This window comes from Eulemur rufifrons, chromosome 7, assembly GCF_041146395.1.
Source record: "Eulemur rufifrons isolate Redbay chromosome 7, OSU_ERuf_1, whole genome shotgun sequence".
Classification (NCBI taxonomy): Eukaryota; Metazoa; Chordata; class Mammalia; order Primates; family Lemuridae; genus Eulemur; species Eulemur rufifrons.
This window is the reverse complement of record NC_090989.1, coordinates 142,716,636-142,737,224: the sequence shown is the minus strand read 5'-3', so window position 1 is coordinate 142,737,224 and position 20,589 is coordinate 142,716,636. Positions and strand designations below refer to the sequence as shown.

General features: G+C 36.7%; 1 protein-coding gene across 42 annotated transcripts in view; it reads right to left on the bottom strand.

Annotated features, from left to right (window-relative positions):
• The window catches only part of ARPP21 (cAMP regulated phosphoprotein 21), a 148,862-nt gene that overhangs the window by 27,432 nt on the left and 100,841 nt on the right, over positions 1 to 20,589 (bottom strand). For all 42 annotated transcript variants that reach the window (XR_011233895.1, XR_011233896.1, XM_069473401.1 and 39 more), the window contains one exon: positions 18,321 to 18,447. Coding sequence is in view for 40 of the 42 variants with exons in the window: in XM_069473401.1 (XP_069329502.1) it covers positions 18,321 to 18,447 (127 nt within the window). In the remaining 2 variants the exon portion in view is untranslated. The remainder of the gene's footprint in view (positions 1 to 18,320; positions 18,448 to 20,589) is intronic.

Here is a 20,589-nt window from a genome sequence, read left to right as displayed (position 1 = left end):
TCTTATCTTTCATCTCAGTAGGAGGAAACTACTTACATTCAATTTAATTTAATAAACATTGAAAGCACTCTGCCTTCATTTACATTTACGTGTCATCTCTTTGTTTCCTGGAATGGTGGAGTTTTGTTCCTTGGCAAGAAAACCTGTGCAAAATTGTATTCCAGCTATGACCAAGTGACAACAAGGCTTGCTGACTGAATTCAGTACACTGATGCTTCACTTATGCAATAAATTGAAGGATCCGGCACAAAAGAGAGGAGCTAGTTAACTACCCTTCACACTATTTCCTTACCACCCTCCTCCTTCTTAGCCAAGCCTCTTAGCTATCCCTCAGAATCAATCTCAGACATGTTTCTTACAAGCTTTGTTATCACTCTCTTAACCCAAATAACAGTAGGGAAAAAAATGGGGGCAAGGCAATCCTGCTTAGAATTTGACATTTTGATAGACATGAACCAGGAAAAAGAAGGGTAGTCTCAGCATACATAACTTAAGAACAAACAATATGTTCAGTATATATACTGCTTAGTAAAGTGTGAAAGTGAAATAATTTCTGTAAAATTTCTATGCAAAATTTAAGTTCAGTTACTTAAAAGGATAAATTTTCATTTAAAAAAAATTCACCTAACCTGAATTTTCTTTGTCCTTCAGCAATAGTAGACATGTGAGAACATAATGTATTGTTCATGATTTTAGTTTTGATGTTGTAAATTTATATTTAATCAATAGACTAAAAAACGTTACTTCAGATCCTGCGAAGTAAAGAGGTTTTGGAAATAATGAGTGTTAAACTCCTTGCCACACTAAGAAATTAAAATTCTTTACAGACTGTGTATCTATGCATATATGGATTTCTATCTTTCATATACAAACAACAGAACTATAATTTTTTTAGTAAAAGTGGCGCACTTACATTTATCTCTCCACAACCATTTAGAAAAATAAAATGCCTATACATGCAAACAGGAAACTAAAAGTCCACACAACATTATCTAGGGTCCCCTTTTTGCTTTGCAATTCTGTGTTAGTAACTTTTTTTGTTGTCAAAGAAAACGATGTTTAAGAGGGTCACCTGGAGTAAGGGTACAGGTGTGTCACTTTCTGAGGTCAATCCCTGACCTCCACTCCCTGTGTTCTAAGGCAGCTATCTCACCATAGGGGTGCATGGAAGAAAGCACATAAGGATCCAAATTTAACCTAGAAGGCCAGGGGCATATATCAACCCTGGAAGAAAAACAAAATACTTGGAGGAAAAAAAAACAGATAAAATCTTTTGCTATACCATTTTATGTCGTTGACAATTTTAAAATTTTTGGTGCTAGCTGTCAATTTTTAAAATCAAAGCCATATTAAAAATAAACATTCCAGAAATATTTATCACGCAAAAGTATGCATATAATACCATTATAATTTCTGTTGATAAATATATGTGTCTCTATGAGATTTCATAGGGACTGAAATCAAATGTTATTTTTCACCAACTTTATATTTTTAGGTTACCAACAAAAGTCAAAACTTTCAGCATATTTTTCTATGGAATAAGAATAGACACTAACACTTAATTTCATTTCATAAGGCAAGTTATATTTTCTAAATGTACATTTTCATTTTAGCAATTTCATCCTTAGCAATTTAATCTTCTCTGAAAATCATGTTTGAACTTCCAAATAATCATTAGTCAAATTTTACTGTTGATGAAGAATTTCTGAATAGTTAGTTTCACAAATATTATTAAGCGAAGATGATAAAAAATTTTTTAAATGACTTAATTTAAGACATGATTTCCATACTGGTACTGTGAGATGCCCCTACTTAGGCCTCTAAATTGCCCCTAAAGTCAGCTGTACCTTTAAACTCATGATCAATGCACCAAATTCACATCTATAATATGTATTCAATTTTATGGTAGCCCCTCAAGGACTTAAAATTTTTAAAAACATTACTGCTGGGTTACCATTTAGGTCACTATCCAAGCTCCATGTGGTTCCATGGGTTTAGGGAACAGCTCTTTTCCTGAATAGCGTAATTGCATAGTGACAAGCATGGCAGAGGAGACACCCTTTGTGAGGCACGGCAATGAGAGACAGGTGACTGTTACACACATATCAGGACTTTTAAAAAACTTTATGTACAAACTGCAGTTTCAGACAATCCTCCACAGGATTTCAAGTCATGCAATCACTAGTGGCTGTAGTACTAATCTTTTCAGTCTCTGGAAGTCCATTTTATCTTAGCTTCCATTTCCATCATTTAAAAATAAAGTACCTCATTGGTTTTAATTCCACTCAGATCATTTTCCCTCAGAGTATATTAAAATATGCCTTTTAAAACCAGAGTAGAAAAAATAAAAAAACAACAGAGTGGAGCACAAACTTTGCTGACAGCCTCAAGGGGTCACGTCCATGGGTACCAAGGCACAGGGAGGAGATGGAACAGTAGGGCTATTCTCAAATAGAAAGGCCGCATGTTCATGTGCGTGGTGTGACTGTACCCTTGAAGGCACAGACGTCTTATGAGTAGCTTATAAGTAGCTTTGTCTTATTAATAGCCAAAAACTGCTAGCCAGATGTCACTTTTTCATCTACTTTACCTACCTCTAACTACTCATCCACCTTCTAGTCTTAATCATCTCCGAACACATCCTTAAAAATGGAGAGATAAAACATTTGCTGTATCAATAGTATTCTTGACAACCTAGATGCTTGTGAAAATGTGGAAGAAAATTTGCCCCCAGTTTGAACCCAGTGGTATTCTTGCCAACACGGATTCCTTTGAACATAGGGAAGAAAATAAAACTCAAGAAGAATTCTCAAAGTAGATTAGCTTTAGGCCAGTGGTTTTTAAATATTAATGGCATATTAATTGCTTGAGAATGCATTTTAGAAAAGCTGATCTGCCTGAGCATTAGAATCTGTTACATTTACAGGGGAAAAAAAGCCTTTCAAAGAGACTGGAGAAATGCACCCTCCCCACAAAACTGAGTAATCCTTAGGGAGAGGTGGTACCCAGCCCTTAGCAGTTCAGGAAGATCTAGTTATCTGCATTTTTTATAAGCTCCTTCACCACCCTGTCAATCCTAATGCAGGTGGAACATCTCTTGAGAAACAATGATTTAGGCACCACGAAACTGCATTTTTCCCATGGCTACTTTACATCACATCCACACGTTTTCTTAGGAAAACTCTAATTTCCACAGTGCTGTGATGGGCTCTTTAATTTCAAAGTCTTTAAAGTTTCAATTTGCTTTCACAGAGCCTCCAAATTCTTCCACATGCATAATACAGTCCTAATCAATCAATGAAGTTCATCTCAAGTTCTCTTAAGAGCAGCAGACATCAAACCCCCAGCTGATTTATTTTTCTACTCCCTACCTCTACTTCCATGCCTGTTAGCTCCCCAAATAAAGCCATCTGTGGTGATTTCAAAGAGGCTTGGCCTTCTCTGGAGAATCTCACAACCCCAAACCCAACTGAGGCTTCTGCTACAGATCTAGCAGAAAGAGCCAGATGGCAGTTTTCATACAAGCGCTGGCTGTCACCACCAGGCAAATGGACAGAATTCAAGTATCCAGTCTTCAAGACAACACCACAGACCCCGAGGGCCACGAGCCTGAGCTGAGACAGGAAGACGGCTCCCAGGGATGCTGAGAGCTGGCAGGACTGCTTCACGCAATTTGCAGTCAGATACTGTCACCACAAACTAACCACAACCACAACAACAACAAAAGGAGAAAAAAAGAAAAAGGCTTTTTTTGGTGTCTGTTTTTCCAGCCTTTTGAATGAACCCTGGCATTTTTTAAATGTTTTTAAGATCCATTTATAAACACACAAAGATTCGATGTGATGTTTAATACTTGCCACCTACTTTCTGGAGGTATAATGTAATTCTTACACTACAGTGGTTCAAAATGGGAAAGAACACAGGATCCCTGTTTCGATTCTGGTTAATTCTAGCTATAAAACAATCCAAAGTGCTAGTATTTGTTGACAAAATTATAAGAACACTTTGGCAAAGCATGTGGTTTTTCCATATTTAATATATTTCTTCAATTCTTCAGTTTAAAAAGGTGAGCGGATATCCACAAGCCAAGGAGAGAGACTTCAGAAGAAATCAAAAGTGCTGACGCCTTGATTATGGACTTCTAGGCTCCACAACTGTGAGAAAATAAATTTTAGTTGTTTAAGCCAATGCAAAAAAAAAAAAAAGGAATAGAAAAAAAATGGCAGATAATTCTCTTATCTTTTCTACTTATGCTGAAGACTTCTTCCTGAATAAGAGACAGTAAATATATTGGCAAACTTGTAAATTCCTAAAACTCCAAGCTGAACAGGTGGTTCAAATACCCAGAAAAAGAAGAGAAAGTCTACAGCACACTAAACATCCTTCAGTAATTGACAAGCTCAGCAACATAATAATTTAGAAATCAACAACTATATATGCATTTTCTCGGTCATTGTTCTGAGGAAGGAAAAGATACAGGTAAGAGAGGGAAACTGGATTGGGAAGAGAATGAGCTTTGGACCCCAAGGTGAGATGGGATTACTGATTTCCTAGTGAGAGTTAAGGACTTAAAATCACATCAGTTGATCTCCATGCCTGCTGAATAATGTCCCTGGAATTAGACTTCAGTAGATTCACTTATCGATAAATTCACACGTCTATACTTGTCTTGCCATTTTTAGTAGAGAGAGGACACAATTTTGAGCTCATGGGGGCTTATTTAGAAGTACACTTAATAAGTGTGTCATAAATACTGCCAAATTAGTACATGACTTTCCATACCTGTCACCAAACATGGCATTGCATCCTGCCAGAATTTAAACAATATCTTACATTCAGATTTCAGAGACTGAAAATAAATGTAAAAATAAATGCTACCGGTCATTTAAAATTAGTTCATCTAAACAATCACATTCTCTCTCTCTCTCTCTCTCTCTCACACACACACACACACAAACTCTTCTTAAAACCCAATTTCCCTTTCTCTACTTAAGTATCTAGAAAACACCAGCTAATGTCAGAAATAAGAAAATAACCATTCCACAGCTGAACTGTTTCATTAATGGATGAATAGAGCAAGTGGCTGGTAGTGGGTCTTGCAGTCAATGGCCATCAATGGCAGCCAATCAAGATGTGCAACTCTTGTCTCAAGTGTGCTTCCTGAGCCTGGCCAACAGCAGGGCTGACGGGCACTGGGGACGGAGGCAGGGAGCAAATTGTTTCCATCATTTTTGTGTGTGTGTGTGTTTTTTGCACCAATCCCATTGCCAAGGAAACCATCTCCTTTGTGTGGCATATTCATAGAGGCACTTGAGGTAGACTCCAACTCAGAGTGTGAGCTCCTTGAATTGCCTCATTTTCAACAATGAGAAATTAAAAAGAAAAAAGCCCTTGGCAGAAGGTGGGAAAAAACCTTGGAAAAAAAAAATCTACGGAGTTGTCTCTGTTTGGGGAGAGGAGCAGCAAAACCAAAATTTATTGTGACATATTTGTTGAATATGGAAGTTAAAGAAGATAAATGAGAGATTTAAAAGCTTTAGTTCCCTCAAAATATATACTTCTTTATTGAAGAGGAAATCAGGAAAGCAAGAACTGCACAGAGAAACATTTCGTGTTGTAATTGCTGTTACTCTGCAAGATACTGTTGGGTGTTCAAGGCTCACCGTGAGTGGTACACGGGTGACCGAGGCAATGACCTAGGCCATCCTGGACCGCAAGGTTCGGAGTGCTGTGATTAATTATTGCTATGAAATTTATGTCACTATAATAAATAAAATTTTTAGTTTTCTATTTGTTTGTTGCAAGTATATAAAAATACAATTGATTTCTGTATATTGTCCTTGTATTCTGCAACATTATTAAATTATTAGTTTTACTAGTTGTTTTGTAGAGTATTTTGAATTTTTTATGTAAACACTCATGTTGTCTGCAAGTACAGTTTTACTTGTTTAAACACTGTGTCACAGATATGTTGAAATAAGCACGGCACATGTAAATGTAAAATAATAGGTTTTGAATAAATAAAAATGCCATATTTATAAGAAAATTGCATAATCTATGATCACAATACATGCTTGTATCTATAACATGCATGCATATATGGGTATATATATACATATATATATATGGGCTCAATGGCAGGATAAAAAGAGATCAAAATAAAAATTAATTGTGTTAGCATGGAGTTTTTGTCCTTTTTTAAACTTCCTGTACTATAAGTACTGCATTGCTTTCATAATTTATAAAATGTTCCACACACAAAATAAAATACAATAAAAGCTACCATTTGCATTTGCTTATTTCTCCTCATTCTTGCTACAATTTTCAGCTAGGCAGGAGCTTTTGCCTCTGATATATTTTTTGTCTTTGGATTGCTCTCGTTGACTCATCTCAATCACACAGGCTCAGGTCAGCAAAAGCTGAGCCTTTCCTACCAGGAAGATCTAGTATAGGTCTCATCTAGAGGAAATACAACAATGTCTACATCAAGATTCTCCAAAGGATACCTCAAACTCTCTGATCTCTGTATCATAGCACCACACCCTCTGGTTAACACTGCCCATGCAGAGATGAGTAGTGATAGTGGTATTTGTTTATAAATTGTTTTCTTTGGGAAACAAAACTCCATGGAAACTCATTTGGAGCTAGCTTGACAGACTCTATTGCATCTTCTTATAATCTCTCGAAATGTGTGCTCCACTACAGAATCCTGCACTCTGCAAGGTGTGTTCTTGGCTCTATTCTGGTACCTCTCTCTGACATTTATTTTTTTTTAATTATCAAAACAGTTTATATGACCACAATGGCTCATAAAAGTTGCAATGTTGCTGGACCTACTGCAAAACAAAAATAAAAACAAACAACAACAAAACATCCCCCAAAGCAGTAACAGCATCTGGGGGAACATTAAAAAGTCTCTGGATACCTTCGAAGAAATAGTGTGGGAATCAAGGAGAAGATGTCAGCAGTTAGAGAGTGGGGAGTCCTTGAAGAGCATCAAAGTCATCACTACAGCCAGGAAAGACTGGCAACAGTGAATAGCACTTAGATGAAATCACGGAGAAGACCTGTTGTGGTTTCAGGGACATGGACAAAAACGTAAATGTGAAGGCTATTGTGTGTTGCTAACATGCTCTCTCAATGAACAGATGTGCAAAAATGCCTCCACCATGGAATCATACCGTAACAACTGAACCAAGTAGTGATGGCCTTGTAACCATGTGACCCCCACAGGATTACAGAGAGTAGATGAGTCACAGTGCTTTTTTAGAATTAAATTAACTCAGTGAGGCACACACAATATTGTAGCCTTCCTGGGTTACAGTAGCTGTTGCTTGCCTCAAGAACTGTTAAATTTATAAGCCACTCGTTTTGACAGAAGGGCCCATGATACTTCAGAGCTGGAGGGGGTAACTTAAACTTTGATCCCATGCTGATAGTCTGAGGAAAGGACAGCATAGGATGTAATGGCTGAAGTGAATCCATGCTGACAGGTTTTGCTGAATTTATATTTATGTCCCTGTAGTATGAAGCCATATCTGAAGACAGTGGAAAGAAGAAAGAATTTTTAAAGAGCAGCATCTTTTTAAGGGGTAGGATCCTTTAAGTTTAGAGATTTGCATACTGTTTTCTACTCCAAGTTGGAATACCACCAAAAATTGTAAGCAAAAGTGAACTCCTTGAAAATGGCAAACATAAAAACCATCCAAAGCTTAAACTTTCCCCATGGGTACTACTGCATCTTTGAACTTGGGAAGCAAGATAAAAATAACACTCATCAAGATGCTCTTTACTATTTTATCACAACAAATCTCTAAGTGAAGTCACAAACCCCGAGGACCAAATTTGTGTTGGCTCTAGGGATACCAAGGTGAACAAAAGAAAGTATAGTATTCTTTGTGCTCTCTGAAAAGAAGAGGAGAAAATCCAAAGCATTATTCGTCATCATTTGAATGCTAAATTGTGAATGCCTTTGGAAGAATGAAGAGTTCTATCTCATAATGGAATGGAGTGTGTAAAACAGAAAGAAACAAAATTGATACATTAAAATAAACAGAACAATTCAGACAATTAAAACGTAATATGAAAGCACCCTGAGTTTGGAGTGTAAATTTTATTTAATACAAGAAGAAAGAAAAAGAAAAAAGAATTCCAGAGAACGTGTGCGGAGTCAAAAGTTAAAGATAGGAAGTAAAGTAAGAAAACAAACAGGGTTGAGGAGGTCGTGGAGATCGTGAAGAATTTTTATTTTTTTAAATGTGCTTCTAAAGAAAAGTGGGATTGAAAAACAGGGTGATTCCTAGATCGAGGTGACAACTGAGAGCAGAAATTGTTGGCAAGAACTTAAGAAATAAAAGAGGAGAAAAGAAAAAAGAGGGTCAAGGCTATACATGGTACAAAAAATCTTATCTTCTCTTAAATTCATTTAGTTAAATAATCAGGTAAACCAGACTCTGGGAACAACTACGTTGGATTTTTTAGGTTTTTTTTTCTTTTTTTTAAGCACTCAAAATTCTCTCTTAAGAAAATTGTACAGAAATATTAGCATTTTCAAAAAACATATCTTTGTATGCTTTTCTTGCCACCTTTCTTTCCTTACTATCTCAAATCCAACTCTTTCCTTTTTCTTTCTTTCTGTTTTTAATAAATTGCTACTTTCCATTTTCTATTTCACAGTAAAGAAAACATATGATATGATCTGTCTTACTTCTCATCTGTATAGAAAATCAGAAATCTGAACCATACCAGGAGTATTTAACTGCATAACAAATGAAAATGTAAACATCAAAAATCACATAAAATGAAAAGTGCTAAAGCAACTATTGCTAATGTGCTAATAAATCCCTTTTACTATAACTTCCTAGGGGACAGAGGAAACCTGGCCATCTATATAGTTTTGGGAATGTGTAAGATTTTTAGGTCTAAAAATAGCATGATTTCTATTATTGCTCCTAATAATGTTAACTTTTCTTTTAATCCCAGTGTAATACTTCTCATTTCCATGTCTTTAAATGGAATAATTAGACCAATTAATTGAAGAAACACATGAACATTTCCATAGAAACCTTTTCCAAACTAATATTTTCAGAACAGCAGGTTCCGTAAGGATTTATCCATGTGACTCCCACTGATGTTAATAGAAATCAGACAATTAAATCCTTATGTAACTCTTTGATAACTTACCCTTCTGTTTTTGATAATATAATAATGCAGACACTCAAAGTATAAATCACTTCCTTAGAGCTGTCAAGTGTAACAACTTTTACACTGCTTCTCTGAGTGATTATTAGATATACATTATTTTCTAAAATTTAAAAAAAAGATTAATGGGATTTTAAATATTAAAATGTGTGGAAATTATATGTAGGATAATTAGACAAATAAATCTTTTATTATAATCATCAAGTCTTAGAGAAGGCAAATTAAGTTAGAAAGATAAATCCCACTGTCTATAAATTAATATATCATATTGGTCACATGATAGTGGTGTTCCAAATTCTTTCTTCAGCTTTGATGCTCCTTTCCCCATCTCCAGCCAATCCCAGGAGGAAAACAAAATCAAGGTGAGAAACAGCATAGGCACAAAGAATAAGAAAAGGAACTTCTGAAGATAAAACCCCTCTCAATTACCTTGACACTGACTGCTTAATAAGTCAAGCTAAAAATACAAGATTCACTGTCAGCCTTACCCAACTGCTCTGGTTAAGTAAATTTGTAGATTCCATTAAGGTGCATTTTACCCCATACCAAATGTGTTTCGGAACAACATTAAAGAGGCAATAACCTTATTTCTTACTTGGAGCTGTTAATACTAACAATATGCCATTACAACAGAAACATTACTCCCAAAAGAAGAAATAAAGCAAAACACATTGCTATTTATTGAACTTCTGTGCAGACCTATCATGAAAGGAACTGTGGTTTTGGTCTATTTTCAAATATACATGTGCCACTGATAATCACATCTCCATCTTCCTCCCTACAGTGCCATCAAGCCCATTCCATTGTTATGCATTCAGGAGTAAACTAAAATGATTGGAGAAAATAGCTGGCGTGAACAGAGGGTGATGGGGATAGATTTTCAAGGCCAGGTCATTTCCTGCCATCTGAATACTTGAAATGAGCTTTGATGGGAGCATTATTACTTTAAATTTGTAGAAATTCCCAAATTGCTAGTCATACCAAAATCTAAACACACTGTACCCCTGGAAGTGGCCCGAAGGGTTTGTGACATATTCCTTGGGTGTTTGAATTTTAAAAAAAGTGTATATTTATTTGTTGATGTGGATCAATTAATTAGACTGTTATTCACTGGGCTCTTTGATTCCATAACATTTAACTTCAGTTTTGGTCTTATTTATATTTGAATTGGATGGCTGAGAGATTTCCATTTAGCCTTTTAAATATTCATACAACAACTTTACTGAGGCACCATATTTTCTACAGGACAAAGATAGACCACCAAGAGACCTAGCTAAAGAGAATATTCTCTCTCTCTCTGCTACACACACACACACACACACACAATCCCTGCCATACCAAAGTGAAAATAGGTACATACATTATTCATTCTTTCAACATTCTGCTATGTCATGGAATCGTGTTATATTTATCTTCTGCCTTAAAATTCAAATTTTTAAACATTAGTGTATTAATTCTAAATACTAGTTATAATTCACAAGATCAGATATACTGACTATGAAATATTAGAATTGTGCCTAAAATACAAATAATGTCAAATCAAAGACTGCATTTGGATAAGTTCCTTCTCTGTGCAGCCATTTATATATGAGTTGGCCATGGATAAAAGTGTATTAACTGTTATATTGCTTTCAAGACATGAGAACAGTAGCATCAGCATCACCTGGAGCTTTCTAAAAATGCAGAACCTCAGGGCACGCTTCAGAACTACTGCATCAAAATATGCATTTTAAGAAGATCTGGGTGGTATCTATGCATATTAAAGTTTGAGAAGCACTGGCTACAGTAATGTTCCTTTCTCCCATGATAGGGGTTGGGGTTGGCATTTACAAGTGATTGTTAGTAATCCTCAGAGGCCTAGAGTTGGTTTGTGTGGGAAGGGGCTAGAGGGAGCTGAATAGCTATACCTAAAGAGATGAAAGGTATTTTGGATTTTTGTCCAGCCAGAGAGAAACAGAAACCCACTGGTCTATTTTAAAGTTTGTATTTCTGAGAGGCTGACCTCCTCCAATGCTACAATTCTTCACTGGAGAACTCTCTACACAAATCGTTTCCTCAGATATAGAATGGGGTTTGATCCAATGGAATCTATACCCCAAAGGTCAGAGAGTTGTCTGCAGATTCCTGGGTGATACTGTTATCATACTATCAGTTAGTAAAATAGAACAAACAAAATCTACATTCCCTGACCTGGTTGCCTCTTCCCTCACCATTCATTCTTCCCTGTCTTTTATCTCCATATATCTTAGATTCATTGCAACCTTCTTTGTCTGCATCCTTCATTATCTGCTCTGGTTAACTGAACAAGCAGGAGGCCTGCTGCAAGGCTGGATTCCACCTATCCTATCAGGGAAAGGAAAGATCGGACTCTGACGGTTGGAGAACCTCCGATTCAATGGGGATGGTGATAACATATTTCCAGGTTATTGAGATATTATTTTCACTCTTGTTTGTGTGTTTTCCTTACAGCGTGAATGTGTTATGTGGTTCTGAGTTCCCACATTCAGGGAAGAATCTTACAAGTCAGACTTTGCCAGACTGTCTGAGTAAGCCCAGCTGAGTTTCTGAACATGGGATTTGTTACTACATCTGTTAAGTACTGAAGTAGCAGAAGCCCCCTTTCTGGCTGTGATGAGGGAGACCCTACATTGGGCAGGAGGCTGAACTTCTAGCCTCAGTTAGCAAAATTGAGGGTTTAAACTCCATTTCTATTCATACTAGTCATATCTCATCATGGCTGCCAAGCAGAGTGTGAGAGAGGTTTATCTTTAATATAAATAAAAGAGTGAATAAAGAAATTCAGCAAAAATCTAGGGACCTCCATTCCTGTCTTCTGTGAGAGATTCCAACTCTGCTATTGCGAGGCAGGTCGGGGCATCATTTACTCAACACAGAGACCTGAGAGGAACAGAGCAGAAGTACATTAAACTGGCATAAGGAAGCCCCGCAAAAGCTGCAGTGGCTTTGCAATACTATGAATTTTTAAGATTTTTTTTCATGGTTTCCTCTTGAACTACAATTTTAAAAGTAAAACACTTTTGTGAAAAATGCTCTATGAAACTTTTTTTAACCCAAAATGAACAATTTAGCAGATAGTTGGGAGTTGGGGTTGTGGGGAGGAGACAAAAGGGATTTTATAAAGCAGAAGTGAGACACATCTCCATAATTTTCAGAATCCACACTAAATGATGTGCTGCAGTTATAATCTAATGTCGGCTCCCTTAAGGTTTTTTCTTTTCCTTCCTGCTCTGCCGTTTAGCCATCTTGACTTCGTAATGTTCTATTTTCATAGCATTCAGGCATACAGAGTATCCTAGTCTTTTAGGAACTGTCCACTGTAAAGAGCCATCTTCATTATTCTTCTGCCTAAACCTAAAGTAATACGGCTGAAAGCCTGGCCAGTGAGAGACGTAGGCAGCAGCTTATAGGATCAGTTCACCCAAATCCCACTGTTCAGAGGACCTTTACCTTCCAGATTATTCTTATGAAATGTTTCTGACTTTCTTTTAGAGAATGAAACATTTCCTATTCATTTGAGAATGGAACCAAATGCTAACATGCTCTGAATAACTTCTAAGTCCCTCCTCCAGCCTTGGATTTCAGGTACAGGGTGGGGCAACCTTTGCCCTGAGATTCACTTCAGAGCTTTAGGAAGTCTTCTGGTTGGTGCTGTGAATATCCACCTCTCAGCAACTGATAGAACTAGTAAATAGAAAATCAGCAAAAATATAGGACTTCTGAACAACCAAGTAAACTAACTGGATCTAACTGACATGTATAAAACATTCCACCCAACAACAGCAAAATACCCAGTTTTTTAGAGTGCTCATGGAACAGTCACCAAAATAGACTGTATCCTGGGCCATTAAACCAACCTCAACAATTTTATAAGAATTGAAATCATACAGAATATATTATCTAACTATAATTGAATTAATCTAGAATCATTAGCAGAAAGACAATAGGAAAATCTCCAAATGCTTGGGCATTAAACAATATGCCTCTACATAATCCATGGGTCAAAGAGGAGGTCTCAAAGAAAATTAAAAAAAAAAAAAACCATACAAATGAATGAAAATGAAAACTCAGCGTATCAAAATATGTGGGACACAGCTAAAGCCAGACTGAGAGGGAAACTTTTAGCATTAAAAATGCTTACATTAAAGAAGAGAAAATATCTCAAATCAATAATCTAATTTCCTATCACAAGAAACTACAAAGAAAGGGGGAAAAATAAATTCAAGGTGAACCGAAGGAAGGAAATAATAAAATAAAGACAGGAGCAGAAATCAATGAAATTAAAACAGTAAAACAATAGAGAAAATCAATGAAACATAGAGCTAATTCTTGGAAAAAAGCAATAAAATTGATAAATTTAGCAAGATATAATAATAAATAAAATAATAAAAATAAGATAATAAGATAAAAATTTAAAAAATAAAAATTAAGAATATTAAAATTGTCAATATCAGGAATGAAACAGCATATCACAACATATCCTGGTTATTAAAAAACATTAAATAACAAGCTTATGCTCCTAACCTCAACACCTTGGAAAAAAACGGGTCAATTCCTTAATGATCACAAACTACCAAAACTCCATGAAGACAGAATAGATAATCTGAATAGTCCTATAACCATGAAGAAATTAACTCATAATTTAAAAGCTCCAGAAATTATCTTAAAATAAAACGTTTAAAAAAGTGCTTCTGAAAGACTCTAGGATCAGGGGTTTTCACTAGATAGTTCTACCAAACATTTAAAGAAAATTTAGCACTAATTTTATATAACCTCTTCCCAAAAATAGGAGGAGGGAACACTTTTCAATTCAATTTACGAGACCAGTATTATTCTGATACTAAACCTAGATTCTTTCTCAAATGCTCCTTGACAAAAGTACATAGGACTTTATACGTTTATTTGGTTGTTTTTTAGATGTCCAAGATTTTTGGAGAGCCAAAAATGAAGCTACATACATTTCTTTTTAGGTCAAACTGAAAAGGAAATTTGGAGTTGGAAACAAGATCTATGAGGAACGCTTTTTTTGTTTTCTTTTCCTTTGTGACATGTGATTTGAACATAAATGCCTCAGCTGCTCTCTGCCATTTGTTGTTATTGACCAGCTCTGCAAAGTAATATGCAACCCCATGCTGAATAGCAAGGCAAACATCAAGGGTTCTCAATTTTTTCTGCTTTTAAGTCAACCTGTGTACCTAAATGATTAATTAAATATTACTTGCCTCTGCGAAATGGGCATGCTGGTTTAGTTCTGGCATGCCAGTTTCTATATGATTTTCCATGTAAAGGCAACACTAGAAACTATGTTTACACTGTTCCCGTAAAGCAGTTAACACACAGGCTTAAAACCAGTCAAGCCTGGGTGCTTTTCCCAACTCAATCAACCTTGGGACCTAGAGTAATTTATTTCACCTCCCTGGGCAATAGTTTCTTCCATCCGTAAAACAGGGATGCTAGAATGTCTTCTGTAAATTTGCGCTGGAGATTAAATTAAGGTTGTAAATACTTAGCATAGCAACTAGCCCACAAGAGGTCCTCAACCTACGGTAGATATGATTATTGCTAATATTTTTGTGGCTTTAACGATGTTTTCCAAGAGGAGTAAAACTATAGCAAAAAAGGTGCTACCTAAAAGCAGTATGACAACTGACTACTAAAATGAACCTAAAACATGAGGGAATGAAAGGTTTGTTCATCAGCACTTCATTCAATGTTTGACCAATGAGAAAATCTGTTCTCAGTTAAGCCACTCTCACTTGCAAGTCTTTCAAAGCCAGAATGATTTAAAAACCATAGCCCTTTCAGCTATAACCTGATAACTGCTTTTCCATGCAGACTTAGGTTATCAGCAATTGCCTCATAAAGAAAATTGTCTCCCCACTATTAGAGGTCCCTGATAATGTTAGATTGGCAATACATTTTTTTCCGTTAGAGACATTTTTACATTAAAGATTTTTATTTTTCTCACATACGTACCTACCAAATCCAAATACCACTGTGCAGATCTACCATTTGATTTCTCCAAACTTTCTCAACATTAGTGGTCTTTATTTATAATCACCACCAGCATAGGCTTCCTCTTCCACATGCTTAGGACATTTACCACCCCATTGATAGGAAAAAGAATACAAAATCACCAGGAAGAAGAACTTGTGTCCCCTCCCAGGGCCTCAGCGTAACTCGTATGTCCTATTTAATCAACTGTAGAGCATCCAGTTCACTTTATAAAAATTCACTGTGTAGAATTTTAAGGCCTAGGAAAGATGATATAACTGACAGAGATCTCAATTCTGGCAAGAAGGTAGAAGGAAGAGATGTTTCGATTATAATTAAATCGATTAAGAACACTGCCAAGAAGAAAATTGGGATTAAAATCTCATTTAGCTTTAACAGACATAATTTTGTCCTGCTCTAATGCTTAATAATGTGACAGCTGAGGATGCTATGACACAACCTGGTGTCAGCACCAGACGAGGATGGGAGAGAGTCAGATCCCAGGGCACACGACTGCAGGAGACAGGAAGAAGAGCAAGTCAGAACATCACTGTGGGAGGGTGACACGCACAAGGTATACCTTCAAGTTCCTCCAGAAAATGTGGCTTTTACAATTATCTAAAGAGGCTCTTTCCTCTACGAGATAGTCCATCAGCATGGAGTAGCTCTCATAAATAACTCTGCCACATCCCTTTGGATAATCTCTGTTGGTCTCACTAGGCTCAACAAAAGGACTCCCAGCTGTAGGAATCAGAGCCTCTATGCACTCTCAAAGAGCCATTGTGTGACCTGGGCTACCTGGAATATTCTGCTAGTAGCAGAAGTGGTTCTTTGTACGGTCATCTGCTTTCCCAAATACTGGGTAAATCCAGCACTTCAGTGGAAACTGTGTTGGAATTTTAGGTCAGATATCAGATGTGATGGTCACAAAAACTAAGAGCTCAAAGGTCTCAGCCTGCATGTGTATATCAATGCTGTTACTTCTGGGGACATAGTTTTCATCTATCATTTCACTTTTCTCACCCCCTCACCTCCCATAGACTGCATTAACTGCCACTCACTTCCTTGACACCTGAAGCACTGCCTGGGCTTCCACTTTGAGCATGAGCTGCTTTAGAATGCATTCTTCTCATTATAGTTTCATTGTCTCCCCTTAGAGATGGCATTTCCTGAGTGATGGGAGAGCAGGGGACAGAGGTAAGCCACCAGGTTGCTATGGAATGCAGTTGCGGCCAGTCAGGTCTCTCTAAGATGAGGGAGGGTGTTTCTGCATCCCTGAATTTTCCCATAATGTTTTATGAAAGAATAAAAAATGCCACTCATATATTTTCCTGTGTAGTAGTGGAGAGGAGAAATAGAAATGTAGGAGTCAGTGGGGAACTCTAGATTTTCTGTAAATCTGTTAACATATTCATCCAACTTTCTCAACCTTTCACATAGATCCAGAGTTTATAGGTTTAGCAGATTCTAGCATATTTGTAACCACATTCCAGTATATGAGAACACTCTACCACGAGACTGAAATAATCTTTTTTAAAAATTTTCACACAATGGCATTAAACTAAATAAAACTCATTATAGTTAGAATCTATATTTTTCTTCTTCTAAAAACACTGATAACCAAAAAGAAGCCTTCTCCATGGTGTCTGAACAAAGATCTAGAAGCTTATAAACTAACTCTTTAATTAACATTAGTGGAAGAAAATAAGATAGTTCGGGATTCAGGCAACATATTACTGAAGTATGTATCTAAATTGATAGCACAGTTACCACCAAAATGATAGGCATGATAACATTTTCCACAATTCAGAGAAAATATGGCCAAATGATTTTCTTAAAATAACAAATAATGTGAGAAACTCTTCTGTGTTCTTAACTATTGTAAAAGTATAAAGTCAATTCAGAAGTCAAATACATTCTTTCCAGAACTAACATAGTGTTGAAAGAAGACAAAATCTCGCTGTCTTCTATAGGTCTCTCTATTTCTTCTCCCACAGACTTTAAATAGGCCATGAGATAAACTAAAGACCATAATAGCCATCCACAATACAGAGAATTTAATTCTTTCTCCAATCTGACAAAATGCTAGCAGTGTCAGCATTAGTATTCCTAGGGTGTCCGTGACTGGTACTAATCCTTAGCAAGGATTGCATTTTTTTCATAGCTTATAAAAAATAGTACATGTCATGTATATATTACATATTTTATATATATATATATATCTGTACATATTGCATATGCATATATATACATTCAGTGAAGAAATCAGATCACCAAGCAGACATTTGTGAGCAGCAGCGGGGAGCACATGCTCTTAAACATGACCTACTTACAGAAGGCAGAGTCTCCTAGTCAGGCGGTCTTCAGCATGACAATTGGCAGTTTTTCCCGCAGTTTGGTCAGCAGGAATGACACAAACCTCTCCCTAGCACAAGTCACTTAGCCCTGCTGGATTCTGCTGCTCTCTGGGTAGCGGCATTCCATTAGGAGTGTGACACAGTAGGGAAAGAGACCGGTTCACTGTGAGACCTGCTACTCACTCTCGTACAGTGTATCGGCCCCCCTTCCCACTGCACAGTGGCTGCCGGGCTCTGGGCAGGAGGCGTGTGGCCATCGTGAAAGTGAACCATGGAGTCAGAGTTCCACCGAGACACACGCTGCATTGTCAGTAGCCTTCTTCTAGAGACAGTGCTCTTTAGCATGTTATTGAAACAACCTAATTTGCTTCCCTAGCCTTAGGAACAGAGGAAGTTCTTGCTTTAAATTGAAGAGGAAAAAAAAAAAAAAGAAAGAAAGTAAACTAGGAAGATAGGGATGTGTTTGTGGTTGTCTCTCTACTTTAAAATAAACTAAAAGGACCAAAAACTAATTTATAAAGACTGTTTAGCATGCATGCCTGGGATGCTAGATGGGCGTTTGCTTCACCTTCTTATACTTATTACTTTTCCACATAGAGTCAATCAAATGCTTTGTTATCTTCTCTGGGTAGGGGAAACTCGCTGATTTCAATTGCCAAGCTTGGATACTCATCCAAAGAGTACAGCTATGAGATTTACCAGCAAAAGTAACTGGATTGGAGGAAAAGATGGGAAACAGATTCCAAGTACCTGCTTGCTGGGCTGCCTGCGGCATCTGCTGAGTCCTCTGGGCACTGTACTGAACTGAGGCCATGGGCCGGTACTGTTGCGTGGTTGAGGTAGGGTACTGACCAGATGGGTAGTAATACACAGGCATCTATGGAGAAAAGAGTTAAAAAAGGTAATGAAAACAGTGCATGAAGTAATTTTTTTTTAAGATAAAATATATTGTCGCCTTAAAATTGTGATAGATTATAAAGATGGCTGCCACAAACTTCTCCCATGTCTGTGTGTATGTGCGTGCTACTACTGTGAAGAGGTGAAATCCATTCCCCAGGCCATGAATCTGAGCTGGTTCTGTGACTTGCTTTGACCAATGCAATGAGGCAGAAGTGATGTCTGAGACTTGCAAGTCTGATCCTTAAGACTTGCAGCTTCCACTCCTACAGGAAGGGAATCCAGCCACTAAGTACAGTCTAGGCTATTCTGCTAGAGAAAGAGACCCTGTGGAGAACAAAGGCACCCCAATAGACTGGATACCCTCAAGTTGCAGGTGTGAATGCAGCCCCAGTCAAGCTATCCGAGCCATATAGAGCAGAGATGAACCATCTGTGTTAAGTTCTGCTCAATTGCTGACCTAGTCATGAGCAATACAATGGCTGTTTTAAAATAATCATTTTGGGGGTTTTAAATGAAACGAGAAAGAATGAAACAGTTATCATCAACACCAAAAAAAATCTATGACAGTTTTAAATATTATATGTAACTTGTGTTGCTTTTCAAATAGAAACACAGGTGAGACATGAAAATTGCCCATCTCTAGCCTAAAAGAAGCAGATAATGTAGTTATGAAACATGGTAAAGTCTATCAAAGCACACTGCACAGTGACTGGTACTTAGCCAGTATCCAAAAAAATTATGTTTAATCTAAAAGGGGAAATATGTTAAAATATTTTTATGCCACCTTCTTAATATTCCAATGACTGAGAATGAACAAAAATATTCTAATTACTTCCAATAAGATTCAAATCAAATGTGTCCTGACCTAGAAAGACTCCTTTGCCTGTCTCAGGTCATTTTTATTAAGGCAATTTTCTTACTACTCTTAGTTAATTATTTTGCATCTCCAGGCCTCGATTTTTCTCCTATCATGTTTTTTAAAGTGACTACAGAGGCACCCCAGTACAGAGTCTACAAATACTATAGATGTAGAGTAAAATTACCAGCCAATTATTTTAGAACTGTGATTTTTATGGCTATTTTATTTTCTGATTTGCTTATGTCAAATAGGAAAGACTTTTCTATTCAATCTGGTTATTGAAACATATGTAACACATTTTCCAGCTTTAGGATAAGTAGAAACAAAAGATAATTTGTGTGGACCTGTGATTCTGCAATTCCATGGAATCATTATGAATTATAATTGTGACTACCTAATAATACAGATGTTTAAGGGTAAGACACTGAACAAGTCTAAAACAATAATGGGTCAGTATCTAGCAACTAAATAATTTATTGTATGCATTGTTTATAGTGATTTAATCTTACTATTTCTCTCTTTTTATATAAGGCAGTTTATAACAATAAAAACTCAAATAATTCCGGAATAATAATAGGATTTAGTTGTGCTCTGGCAAACTGTGATACTATTAAAGGTTACTATTAATGCCATTATGTACCAGATGCCTCCCAGTATTAAAAATAAGAACAACGATCATCTAACTTATTTATCAATATTATATTTACATATTGTTTAGGAAAAATAGCATTTTGTTCCTTTAGAAAAGACTGTCTTGAGTAAATATGACTTTATGAATGTGATATCTGTTCCTTGATCTCTCTTTTTATATTCAATGTAAAACATGAAAATACCTTTAGGGATGAAGTATGGAGTTCAAACACTTGAAAATTGCCTGATGAGCGCTAATGATTTAAATAAAAGTACAACAATAAAAAAAAAATTTAAATCATCTCATTTTTAGTACTCAGGTTTTTGTTTGTTTATTTGTTTTGTTTTTGTTTTCTTCCCCTAGACCTGCCTTTGATATCTCGACAAGGTGTGCTAGCGGTTTGGCCCCTTCTATCCATTGCCGCTTCAAGCACTGGCCAGCTGTTAGGAATTATGGCCCCCAACCATGTGAAACAAACGAGCACATGACCCATCCTCACCCTCCCTCAGAGAGGAAGAAGAGGGAGTTGGGCTTAAAGGATCAGTATGAATGGTTTGAAAGGAGAGGGGGAAGGAAGAAAGGAGTAATGGTATCTCAAAAGGGAGAAAATGTATACTTTCAACTAAGCA